At 44.6% G+C, this 12,849-nt stretch overlaps 1 protein-coding gene across 5 annotated transcripts in view; it reads left to right on the top strand.

The window, feature by feature from the left end:
* The window catches only part of LOC139545693 (cytosolic carboxypeptidase 1-like), a 44,096-nt gene that overhangs the window by 24,547 nt on the left and 6,700 nt on the right, over positions 1-12,849 (top strand). For 4 of the 5 annotated variants that reach the window (XM_071353720.1, XM_071353719.1, XM_071353722.1 and 1 more), the window contains exons 12-23: positions 995-1,089; positions 1,325-1,441; positions 3,646-4,319; positions 4,588-4,689; positions 4,769-4,855; positions 5,017-5,165; positions 5,323-5,410; positions 5,799-5,943; positions 10,669-10,819; positions 10,972-11,152; positions 12,270-12,399; positions 12,636-12,767. In XM_071353720.1, coding sequence (XP_071209821.1) covers positions 995-1,089; positions 1,325-1,441; positions 3,646-4,319; positions 4,588-4,689; positions 4,769-4,855; positions 5,017-5,165; positions 5,323-5,410; positions 5,799-5,943; positions 10,669-10,819; positions 10,972-11,152; positions 12,270-12,399; positions 12,636-12,767 — 2,051 coding nt within the window. The remainder of the gene's footprint in view (positions 1-994; positions 1,090-1,324; positions 1,442-3,645; positions 4,320-4,587; positions 4,690-4,768; positions 4,856-5,016; positions 5,166-5,322; positions 5,411-5,798; positions 5,944-10,668; positions 10,820-10,971; positions 11,153-12,269; positions 12,400-12,635; positions 12,768-12,849) is intronic. The other variant, XM_071353723.1, reaches the window with a different exon arrangement.

Consider the following 12,849-nt stretch of genomic DNA (forward strand, 5'->3'; position numbering starts at 1 on the left):
GTAGCCTAACCGCTACTGAGTCACACTCCTCAGTCTAGTATCACACTACTAACAAAGTAGAATACCGTCTCTCTTACATTAAGGAACTCTTAACTCAAGAACTTTCACTCTACTGACTGTTGTTCATTGATGTCACCTCACTCTTTAAGCCATGTGCAGGCTGCCCAATCAAGATGCCAGATGTTCTCTCTCTCTCTCTCTCTCTCTCTCTATCTATCTCTCTCCTCATCTCATTTCTGTCTGCTTATTCTCACAGTTGCCTGTAGGGTCGTTCCACCTTAAAAAGCACAAGAAAGAGGATTTTGTCACCCTGTATACTGGCCTTTGTGGTGGGAGTGGTGTGTGAAGGATCCGTGGGTGACTTTTGACATTTTCTGAGGAGGATTCCTCATGTTTTACTCATTGGTCTGGTCCAAATAGTTTTTTAGGTTACTATATTTATTGAATAGTATGTGAATCCTGTAAATTTAAAAGGGCTAATTTGGGTGCAGTCAATTAGCTTAATTTCTCAGAGATCAAATTATATTAAAAAAAAATAATGTTGCAGGAATGCTTATCTTATATGTTGCTGTGGAAACCATTTCAGAACAATCTGAGATGGGTGGGGGGGGGGGGCAAGGCTTGCTGAAATGACATGGAACGACCCTGCAATCACCTCTCCTCTCATCTAGTGCACAATCCAACCAACCAATCTTGGCTGAGTTTCGCTAAAATCAGATCATATTTACCATTGGGATCATTTACCATTGGATTTAAGATTATTTTAGTGTTAAAGATTACGTTTTTTGGAAACTCACCCTAGACCATGTAACCAGTCCGGTTACGCCTTGATCTTGTAAACTGAAATTATAATTCCAATTTCAATTGTCCTCAATGCTTCTCTGAGAAGAATGTCAGTTTACTTCCTGGATTCATTGAATAACAGATTCACTGAATACTGAATAGAACTGGAATTGAGCCCAATCTTGCCTGTGTCCCTGTGTGTGGCTGCCAGTGGATGATGTGGTGGACGAGAGCGACGATAACGACGACGTTGAGACCGAGAACGACACAGAGAACGAGGAGGAAGATAAGGACCACCACGCCATGGTACAGGAACCATGACCGCAGCCTTTTCATTTAAACCACACCTTGTTTGACTGACCGCAAAATGACCACAGGACAGGTGACACTGCAGTGACCAGACCAACAGTGTGACCGCAACTATTACTGACCACCACCACAGCTGCTCTCTGTCCACATTCTCTCTGAATACACTGTTTTTTCCCGTTGGGATCCAGCGCCTGCTTATTTAGGTGTCTGATCATGTGTTCTCCCCTTGCAGAATGATGACATAGAAACAGACATCAATAAACTGCGACCCAAAGAGACCCATAGCAGGCCGTTTGAGGAGCTGAAGATCTATGAGAGATTCTTTCTGGAGCTTTCCGAGGATTTCCAGGTAATGCAGGACACCCTTTTGTGTCTTTAGTTGAATCTTCAACATCAATACATCAGATCAATATTGTAACATTCCACCTTAAAACCAGTGATTCCCCTATATTCATTGCCGCCACTCCAAAATATATTATTTAAAATATATATATACAGTACCAATCAAAAGTTTGGACACATCTACTCATTCCAGGTTTTTCTTTTTTTTTTTTTTTTTCTTCTACGTTGTAGAATAATAGTGAAGACATCGCTATGAAATAACACGTATGGAATCATGTTGTAATTAAAAAAGTGTTAAACAAATAATATATTTTAGAGTTTAGATTCTTCAAAGTAGCCACCCTTTGCCTTGATGACAGCTTTGCACATTCTTGGCATTCTCTCAGCCAGCTTCACCTGTAATGCTTTTCCAACAGTCTTGAAGGAGTTCCCACATGCTGAGCACTTGTTGACTGCTTTTTCTTCACTCTGCGGTCCAACTCATCCCAGCCATCTCAATTGGGTTGAGGTCGGGTGATTGTGGAGGCCAGGTCATCTGATGATGCACTCCGTCACTCTCCTTAGTCAAATAGCCCTTACACAGCCTGGAGGTGTGTTGTGTCATTGTCCTGTTGAAAAACAAATGATAATCCTACTACGAGCAAACCAGATGGGATCGTGTATCGCTGCAGAATGCTGTGGTAGCCTTGCTGGTTAAGTGTGCCTTGAATTCTAAATAAATCACAGACAGTGTCACCAGCAAAGCACCATCACTCCTCCTCCTCCATGCTTCACGGTAGAAACTACATATGTGGAGATCATCCGTTCACCTACTCTGCGTCTCACAAAGACACGGCAGTTGGAACCAAAAATTGCACATTTGGACTCATCAGACCAAAAGACAGATTTCCACCGGTCTAATGTCCATTGCTCGTGTTTCTTGGTCCAAGCAAGTCTCATTTTCTTATTGGTGTCCTTTAGTAATGGTTTCTTTGCAGCAATTTGACCATGAAGGCCTGATTCACGCAGTCTCCCCTGAACAGTTGATGTTGAGTTGTGTCTGCTACTTGAACTCTGAAGCATTTATTTGGGCTGCAATTTCTGAGGCTGGTAACTCTAATGAACTAAGTCTGGGTCTTCTTTTCCTGTGGTGGTCCTTATGAGAGACAGTTTCATCATAGCTCTTGATGGTTTTTGCGACTGCACTTGAAGAAGTTCTTGAAATCTTCCATATTGACTGACCTTCATGTCTTAAAGTATTGATCGACTGTCGTTTCTCTTTGCTTATTTGAGCTGTTCTTGCCATAATATGGACTTGGTTTTTTACCAAATAAGGCTATCTTCTGTATACCACCCCTACCTTGTCGCAACACAACTGATTGGCTCAAACGCATTAAGAAGGAAATAAATTCCTCAAATTAACTTTTAACAAGGCACACCTGTTAATTGAAATGCATTCCAGGTTTTCATGAAGCTAGTTGAGAGAATGCCAAAAACGTGCAAAGCTGTCATCAAGGCAAAGGGTGGCAACTTTGAAGAATTAAACATATTTAGTTTTGTTTAACACTTTTTTTGGTTACTACATGATTCTATATGTGTTATTTTATAGTTTTGATGTCTTCACTATTATTCTACAAGGAAATAGTAAAAATAAAGAAAAACCCTTGAATGAGTAGGTGTGTCCAAACTTTTGACTGGTACTGTGTGTGTGTGATGGATAGATATTTCTATCTATATTTAAAAAAAAAAAAAAAAAAATTGTTTTAATTAAAAATAAAATGTAATCCTTTTTGGGTTGGTAAAATGTTTTCATTTAAAACCAGAAATATAGTATGTAGAAAAGATAATGGAGCTCTATATTTTTCAATTAAGATCATCTTTGAGAACTAAAAATTCAAAAGAATGTATTGCATGGGGGCCCCCATTGATTTTGTTATAATGTTTGAGTCACTCAGGCATAATAACATGGCATAAGGTATAGAATTGCAGGAAATAATCTTTAAAACAGCAGAATGTTGTCTGCGGCCAAGACGATGCTCTCAAAAATGTTCACCATTGGCCATGCCCACTACCACGCCCCCCCACGCTAACTTTGCCCCCGCTGCTGAAAAGAATCCTAGGGGAAACACTGTAAAACATACAGATGTGTGTTTTTCATGAGGGGACCACACTGGTAAGTGATCAGAAAGCTGCCTGTCGTCCTAAAGTTCAATCTCCTTTGTGTGTCTGCAGAGATTTAACTTTGATAACCCAAAGAGCGGTGTGACGGCCACCGCGGCAGCTCCAAAGTCTCAACGCCTCATCATTGTTCCCACCGCCCAGGCCTTGCCCCCGAAATACCCAACTGCTGCCCCCCTCCAGGAGGAGTGCCACCTGGCCAAAGGTGTACAACCCCACCCTGAAGCATCTCCTTTGGCCCCAGCCCCCACCCCGGCCCCAGTCCATACCCTGGACACCATCAATATCACCAAGGACCACGATGGCTGCTGTGACCACAGCCAAGTCCGACCACAGCCAGGGCTAGAGCAGGAGCTTGTGCAGGGGATGGAGCGGGTGGCCCTGGAGGGGACTGGGCCTCAGGGCGGGGCAGGGGGTGGAGGAGGGGTCAACAGGCACTATAGACAACCTCCCCTGCTGGCTGGGGGTGTGGCTGCCCGGCAAGGGGGCGGGGCAGAAGAGACGTTAGCAGAGGAGTGGGCAGAGGAGGAGGGAGGCGAGGGGGCGGTGCTGGAGGTGCCGGACACAGCGTTGCTCCTGCCGCTCCACGACCCTGACCTGTACGTGGAGATGGTGAAGAGCACACGCTCTGTGCCACAGTACTCAGAGGTGGCCTACCCAGACTACTTTGGCCACGTTGCGCCCACCTTCCGAGAACACATCCTGGAGAGGGTCTATGGCGTGCAGAGGTGAGACCCCTAGACGCTGATCTAGGTACGAAAGCAATGTGTCTGTTTTGCACTCCCTCTCCCCCCTGTTGTTTGAGATTAAGAGAACTGGACCAGTAGCTGCAATCAGTCAAATCGCTCAATGTCTCCTTGTGTCACCTCTTTCCACTGAAAAGGACTTATTTCCGGTAGTCGGGTGGCTCAAAGTAGTGTGGAGTCAAAGTGAAGGGTGGGTGTGTTCTGTTAGTGCTCTCCCCTGCTGCCACTGTGTGATGATGATGTCACTCAGTCCTCTGCCCCCCTACAGGACTAAGATCTTCCAGGACATTGAGAGGCTGATCCACCCCAATGACATCCTTGATAAAGTGGTCTACGACTTGGACATACAGAGGTGAGCGTCATCATCTTCAGTCCAGGAAACTTGGTGTGGGTGTCTGTGTGTCTCACGGTGGTGGTGTCTGTTGTTTCAGTTGCCCGGTGATTGATGACGGTGAATCTCTGAAGTTCAACTCTCAATTTGAGTCTGGCAACCTGAGGAAAGCTATTCAAGTCAGAAAGTGAGTATTGTGTCCCATTGTTACGTAAACTGGGAACAACATCAACATAAATGCATTTTTCATTAAGTATTTGTTAAATTCAACTTTGTCTCCCGTGCCCACGTGTGTGGCCGTTTTGGTTTGCCTAAAGGTTGAGCTGATGTGATCTGTGTGTGTTCCAGGTTTGAGTATGACTTGGTCCTAAACTCCGACATCAACAGTAACCACTACCACCAGTGGTTCTACTTTGAGGTGAGCGGCATGCGCGTGGGAGCGCCCTATCGCTTCAACATCATCAACTGTGAAAAGTCCAACAGCCAGTTCAACTACGGTGAGTGACTGACTGCCTTGGTCATTTTTTGTTGCATTATTTAGCCTTTGATGTGTGGCAAAGCTGCTCTGTTTAGATAGATATGCTAATTCAGTGTGTGGTGTATGTATATAATTAACCTCTCCTTAGTAAATTGACTGCATGTACTGTTTTGCAGGTATGCAGGTGCTGATGTACTCTGTTCAGGAGGCCATTAGTGGCAGGCCCCGTTGGGTTCGCACCGGAACGGACATATGTTACTACAAGTAGGTGTGATTGTCCTACTTTACCCCGCGAGCAGAGTCAGTATGACACAGCCCACCGGACAAGTAGTGCACCTGTCAGGAGAAACGAGCCCCGTTCCAAAACTTCTAAAATGCATCCTTCCTTTTGGGCCTGTCCCTTGAAGTAACCACTGATCTAAATTGGTTGTAATAGGGAAGGTAACCTTGCTTTCTCTTATCCAATAACTTCCTGATCTGTGTTTACCCCAAGCAATCGAAGAAGGAAGGAAGGTATTTGAACAGGTCCATCAAATAGCTTACTTGTTGGTCACTTTGGTAGGTCCTGGTGTCATGAGTCGGACTTTGTTCGCTGGTTTCTGTTTGTTATTGTATCAAGCATTTGTGAGCTTTTCAACCTCCTTTTACCCAGAAACCACTTCTCCAGGAGCTCGATAGCGGCAGGCGGTCAGAAGGGGAAGTCCTACTACACAATGACGTTCAGTATGACCTTCAACCACAAAGACGATGTCTGCTACTTCGCTTACCATTACCCCTACACCTACTCTACTCTGAAGGTACTATACACTGAGTGTACAAAACATTAAGGAAACCTGCTATTTCCATGACATAGACTGACCAGGTGAATCCAGGTGAAAGCTATGATTTCTTATTGACGTCATTTGTTGAATCCATTTAAATGACTATCGATGAAGGGGAGAAGACGGGTTAAAGAAGGACTTTTAAGCCTTGAGACAATTGAGACATGGATTGTGTATGTGTGCCATTCAGAGGGTGAATAGGCAAGACAAAATATTTAAGTGCCTTTGAACGGGGGTATGGTAGTAGGTGCCAGGCGCACTGGTTTGTGTCAAGAACTGCAATGCTGCTGGATTTTTCACGCTCAACAGTTTCCTGTGTGTATCAAGAATGGTCCAGCACCTAAAGGACATCTAGCCAACTTGACACAATTGTGGGAAGCATTGGAGTCAACATGGGCCAGCATTCCTGTGGAACGCTTTCAACACCTTGTAGAGTCCATGCCTGTTCTGAGGGCAAAAGGGAGGGTGCAACTCAATATTAGGAAGATGTTCCTAATGTTTGTTATACTCAGTGGCCGTAGCTTGCTATATAAAGCAGGCAGACAGGCATTGATGCATTCAGTTACTGTTCGATTTAACGTTAGAATGGGCAAACCGAGTGACCTAAGCGACTTTGAGCGTGGTATGATTGTCTATGCCAGGCACGCCGGTTCCAGTATCTCAGAAATGGCCGGCCTCCTGGGCTTTTCTAGGTATTACCGGGAATGGTGCGAGAAACAAAAAACATCCAGTCAGGGGCAGGCCTGTGGGCGAAAACAGCTCGTTGATGAGAGGTCGAAGGAGAATGGCAAGAATCGTGCAAGCTAACAGGTGGGCCACAAACAGGTAAATAACAGCGCAGTACAACAGTGGTGTGCAGAATGGCATCTCGGAATGCACATGTCGTCGATCCTTGTCACGGATGGGCTATTGCAGCAGACGACCACACTGGGTTCCACTATCAGCTAAAAACAAGAAGTAGCGGCTCCAGTGAGCACACAATCACCGGACAATTGAGGAGTGGAAAAACATCGCCTGGTCCGACAAATCCCGGTTCCTGTTGCGTCATGCTGATGGCAGAATCAAGATTTGACGTTATCGGCATGAGTCCATGGATCCATCCTTCCTGGTGTACCACCAATCTGCAGCAACTGCGTGATGCTATCGCGTTAGCATGGATCAACATCCATGTGGAACGTTTCCAACTTGTAGAAACCATGCCCTGACAAATTCAGGCTGTTCAGGAGGCAAAGGGGGGTCCGACCCGGTACTAGATGGGTGTACCTAATAAACTGGCCGATGAGTTTATATCACTACCCCTATACCTACTCTAAAGGTAATATATTTCTACACCTACTCTACAGGTATAAAACATAAATAACCTCTGGAAAAACTGTTTCACAGTTTTGGAGATTGAACATGTTAATTAGTTGAGGTGCAGTGGCTTGTGAAAGTTTTCACCCCCTTGGCATTTTCTCTATTTTGTTGCCTTACAACCTGAAATTAAAATTGATTGTTGGGGGGGTTGTACATTTTGATTTACACAACATGCCTACCACTTTGAAGATGCGATTTTTGTGTGAAACAAACAAGACATAAGAACAGAACTTGAGAGTGCATAACTATTCACCCCTTCCCCAAAGTCAATACCCTCCCCAAAGTCAATACTTTGTAGAGCCACCTTTTGCAGCAATTACAGCTGCAAGTCTCTTGGGGCATGTCTCTAAAAGCTTGGCACATCTAGCCACTGGGATTTTTTACCATTCTTCAAGGCTAAACTGCTCCATCAAGTTGGATGGGTTCTGCTGGTGTGCAGCAATATTTAAGTCATACCACACATTCTCAATTGTATTGAGGTCTGGGCTTTGACTAGGCCATTCCAAGACATTTAAATGTTTCCCCTTAAACCACTAAAGTGTTGCTTTAGCAGTATGCTTAGGGTCATTGTCCTGCTGGAAGGTGAACCTCCATCCCAGTCTCAAATCTCTGGAAGACTGAAAGGTTTCCCTCAAAAATGTCGCTGTATTTAGCGCCATCCATTATTCCTTCAATTCTGACCAGTTTCCCCAGTCCCTGCCAATGAAAAACTGTGTTCTTGGGATGGTGTTCTCGGGGTGATGAGAGCGTTTTCCTTGATGGCCAAAAAGCTCAATTTTAGTCTCATCTGACCAAAGTACCTTCTTCCATATGTTTGGGGAGTCTCCCACATGCCTTTTGGCAAACACCAAACACAAATATTAATTTCCACAAAGTTTGCTGCTTCAGTGTGTTTAGATGTTTGTCAGATGTTACTTTGGAATACTGAAGTATAATTACAAGCATTTCATAAGTGTCAAAGGCTTTTATTGACAATTACACGAAGTTGATGCAAAAAGTAAATATTTGCAGTGTTGACCCTTCTTTTTCAAGACCTCTGCAATCTGCCCTGGCATGCTGTCAATTAACTTCTGGGCCACATCCTGACTGATGGCAGCCCATTCTTGCATAATCAATGCTTGGAGTTTGTCAGAATTTGTGGGTTTTTGTTTGTCCACCCGCCTCTTGAGGATTGACCACAAGTTCTCAATGGGATTAAGGTCTGGGGAGTTTCCTGGCCATGGACCCAAAATATCGATATTTTGTTCCCCGAGCCACTTAGTTATTACTTTTGCCTTATGGCAAGGTGCTCCATCATGCTGGAAAAGGCATTGTTTGTCACCAAACTGTTCCTGGATGGTTGGGAACAGTTGCTCTCGGAGGATGTGTTGGTACCATTCTTTATTCATGGCTGTGTTCTTAGGCAAAATTGTGAGTGAGCCCACTCCCTTGGCTGAGAAGCAACCCCACACATGAATGGTCTCAGGATGCTTTACTGTTGGCATGACACAGGACTGATGGTAGCGCTCACCAAGCTTTTTTCCGGATGCCCCAAACAATCGGAAAGGAGATTCATCAGAGAAAATTACTTTACCCCAGTCCTCAGCAGTCCAATCCCTGTACCTTTTGCAGAATATCAGTCTGTCCCAGATGTTTTTCCTGGAGAGAAGTGGCTTCTTTGCTGCCCGTCTTGACACCAGGCCATCCTCTAGAAGTCTTCGCCTCACTGTGTGTGCAGATGCACTTACACCTGCCTGCTGCCATTCCTGAGCAAGCTCTGTACTGGTGGTGCCCCGATCCTGCAGCTGAATCAACTTTAGGAGACGGTCCTGGCGCTTGCTGGACTTTCTTGGGCGCCCTGAAGCCTTCACAACAATTGAACCGCTCTCCTTGAAGTTCTTGATGATCCGATAAATGGTTGATTTAGGTGCAATATCCTTGCCTGTGAAGCCCTTTTTGTGCAAAGCAATGATGACGGCATGTGTTTCCTTGCAGGTAACCATGGTTGACAGAGGAAGAACAATGATTCCAAGCACCACCCTCCTTTTGAAGCTTCCAGTCTGTTATTCGAACTCAATCAGCATGACAGAGTGATCTCCAGCCTTGTCCTCGTCAACACTCACACCTATGTTAAAGAGAGAATCACTGACATGATGTCAGCTGGTCCTTTTGTGGCAGAGCTGAAATGCAGTGGAAATGTTTTTTGGGGATTCAGTTAATTTGCATGGCAAAGAGGGACTTTGCAATTCATCTGATCACTCTTCATAACATTCTGGAGTATATGTAAATTGCCATCATACAAACTGAGGCAGCAGACTTTGTGAAAATTCATATTTGTGTCATTCTCAAACCTTTTGGCCACAACTGTGTGTGTGTGTGTGTGTGTGTGTGTGTGTGTGTATATATATATATATATATATATATATACACTGCTCAAAAAAATAAAGGGAACACTTAAACAACACAATGTAACTCCAAGTCAATCACACTTCTGTGAAATCAAACTGTCCACTTAGGAAGCAACACTGATTGACAATAAATTTCACATGCTGTTGTGCAAATAGAATAGACAAAAGGTGGAAATTATAGGCAATTAGCAAGACACCCCCAAAAAAGGAGTGATTCTGCAGGTGGTGACCACAGACCACTTCTCAGTTCCTATGCTTCCTGGCTGATGTTTTGGTCACTTTTGAATGCTGGCGGTGCTCTCACTCTAGTGGTAGCATGAGACGAAGTCTACAACCCACACAAGTGGCTCAGGTAGTGCAGTTCATCCAGGATGGCACATCAATGCGAGCTGTGGCAAAAAGGTTTGCTGTGTCTGTCAGCGTAGTGTCCAGAGCATGGAGGCGCTACCAGGAGACAGGCCAGTACATCAGGAGACGTGGAGGAGGCCGTAGGAGGGCAACAACCCAGCAGCAGGACCGCTACCTCCGCCTTTGTGCAAGGAGGTGCACTGCCAGAGCCCTGCAAAATGACCTCCAGCAGGCCACAAATGTGCACTAGCTTGCACACAGGTGGACTTTATTTAACTAATTATGTGACTTCTGAAGGTAATTGGTTGCACCAGATCTTATTTAGGGGCTTCATTGCAAAGGGGGTGAATACATATGCACACACCAATTATAATTTTTTTTGAATTAAACAAGTTATTTTTTTCATTTCACTTCACCAATTTGGACTATTTTGTGCATGTCCATTACACGAAATCCAAATAAAAATCTATTTAAATTACAGGTTGTAATGCAAGAAAATAGGAAAAACGCCAAGGGGGTGAATACTTTTGCAAGGCACTGTACTACTTTACTAGCCCAACGGAGGTCCACTGTTGTGTAAAGCCTCCTTATTGGCTGTGTTCCTGCCCAGATGCACCTTCAGAAGCTGGAGGCGCTGCGAACCCCTCAGATCTACATGCGCCAGGACGTCCTGTGTGAGACTCTTGGTGGTAACAGCTGCCCCCTCCTCACCATCACCGCCATGCCCGAGTCCACCAGCAACGACCAGATCTGCCAGTTCAGTGAGTACTGACTGACTACTGTGGTGGGGACTGACCTAGGATGACTTAAAGATATCACTGTCTCTCTGTCACATTACTGTCTCATCCTTCTTTGGGGGGGAGGGGGTGTTGCTGAGTGTATTTTTATGTGATGTATGTTTGTGTGTGTCCAGGGAACCGTCCTCTGGTGTTCCTGTCAGCGCGAGTGCATCCAGGGGAGACCAATGCCAGCTGGGTGATGAAGGGCACCCTGGAGTTCCTGATGGGCAGCAGCCCCCTGGCACACAGTCTCAGGGAGGCCTACATCTTCAAGATAGTCCCCATGCTCAACCCTGACGGAGTGGTCAACGGCAAGTAAGTGTACACACACACACAACTAGAATGTGCGTATGAACGTGTGCACATACTTGGCATTTACACACACAAACTGAATACTACAGTGCCTTCAAAAAGTATTCACACCTCTTGAGTTTTTCCACATTTTGTTGTTACAAAGTGGTGTTAAAATTGATTGAATTGTCATTTTTGGTCAACGATCTAAACAAAATAATCTTATGTCAAAGTGGAAGAAAAATTCTAATATGTGAGAAGAATAAAAAGAAAAATAGAACACTATCTTGATTAGATAAGTATTCAACCCCTTGAGACATGTTAGAATCACCTTTGGCAGAGATTACATCTGTGAGTCTTTCTGGGTAAGTCTCTACAACCTTTCCACATCTGGATTGTGCAACATTTGCCCATTATTATTTTCTAAATTCTTCACGTTCTGTTAAATTGGAAGTTGATCATTGCTAGATAACCATTTTCAGGTCTGGCCATAGATTTAAGCAGATTTAAGTCAAAACTGTAACTTGGCCACTCAGGAACATTCACTGTCTTCTTGGTAAGCAACTCCAGTTTAGATTTGGCATTGTGTTTTAGGTTATTATTCCTGCTGAAGGTGAATTCAGTTTTCTCCTATCACAGTCATTAAACTCTGTTACTGTCTTAAAGTCACCATTGGCCTCGTGGTAAAATCCCTGAGCGGTTTCCTTCCTCTCCGGCAACTGAGTTAGGAAGGATGCCTGTATCTTTGTAGTGACTGGGTGCATTGATACACCATCCAAAGTGTAATAAGTAACTTCACCATGCTCAAAGGGATATTCAATGTCATCTTTTTGTTTTTATTCTTATTTATGTGACTTGCACATTTTCTACTCCCAAACTTATTTAGGCTTGCCATAACAAAGCGGTTGAATACTTATTGACTCTAAACATTTCAGCTTTTAATTTGTAATTAACGTTGACATTATGGGGTATTGTGTGTAGGCCAGTGACACGAAATCTCAATTAAATCAATTTAAAATTCAGGCTTTAACACAACAAAATGTGGAAAAGGTCAAAGGGTGTGAATACTTTCTGAAGGCCCTGTATATAACAACAACTCTATTTCTTCAACCTGTTTCTCCCTCTACCACTCTCCCTCCAGTCACCGTTGTTCTCTGAGTGGGGAGGATCTGAACCGACAGTGGCAGAGCCCCAGCCCTGAGCTGCATCCTACCATTTACCACACCAAGAGCCTGCTGCAGTACCTCGCCGCCATCCAGAGGGCGCCACTGGTGAGCCCAACCACGCGTACATACCGTAACCACCATATGCGTGCCGTAGCCCACGATACCCTTACAGCGCTGGTTGCACGTGGCTAACTCGGTCATGCTAACCCTTAGCCATAACCTTGTCACTTTCCCTAACGGTCGTGGCGGGAGAGCCAGACTGACGTTCGACTGTCTTCATACATTCAGTCGTCCACTTCCCTGTTGGTGACTTGAGTCCTCTCCCTCCCTCTGGTGTGTAGGTGTTCTGTGACTACCACGGTCACTCCCGGAAGAAGAACGTGTTCATGTACGGTTGTAGTTTGAAGGAAACCGTATGGCAGACCAACATCAGCGCGACATCCTGTGAGCTACACGAGGACCTTGGCTACAGGGTGAGAGACACACATACAGTACACATACAGTACACTCACACATATACTGAACGCAACAGATTTTACGGAGTTACAGTTCGTA

This window comes from Salvelinus alpinus, chromosome 19 (assembly GCF_045679555.1).
Source record: "Salvelinus alpinus chromosome 19, SLU_Salpinus.1, whole genome shotgun sequence".
In the NCBI taxonomy this organism is placed as follows: Eukaryota; Metazoa; Chordata; class Actinopteri; order Salmoniformes; family Salmonidae; genus Salvelinus; species Salvelinus alpinus.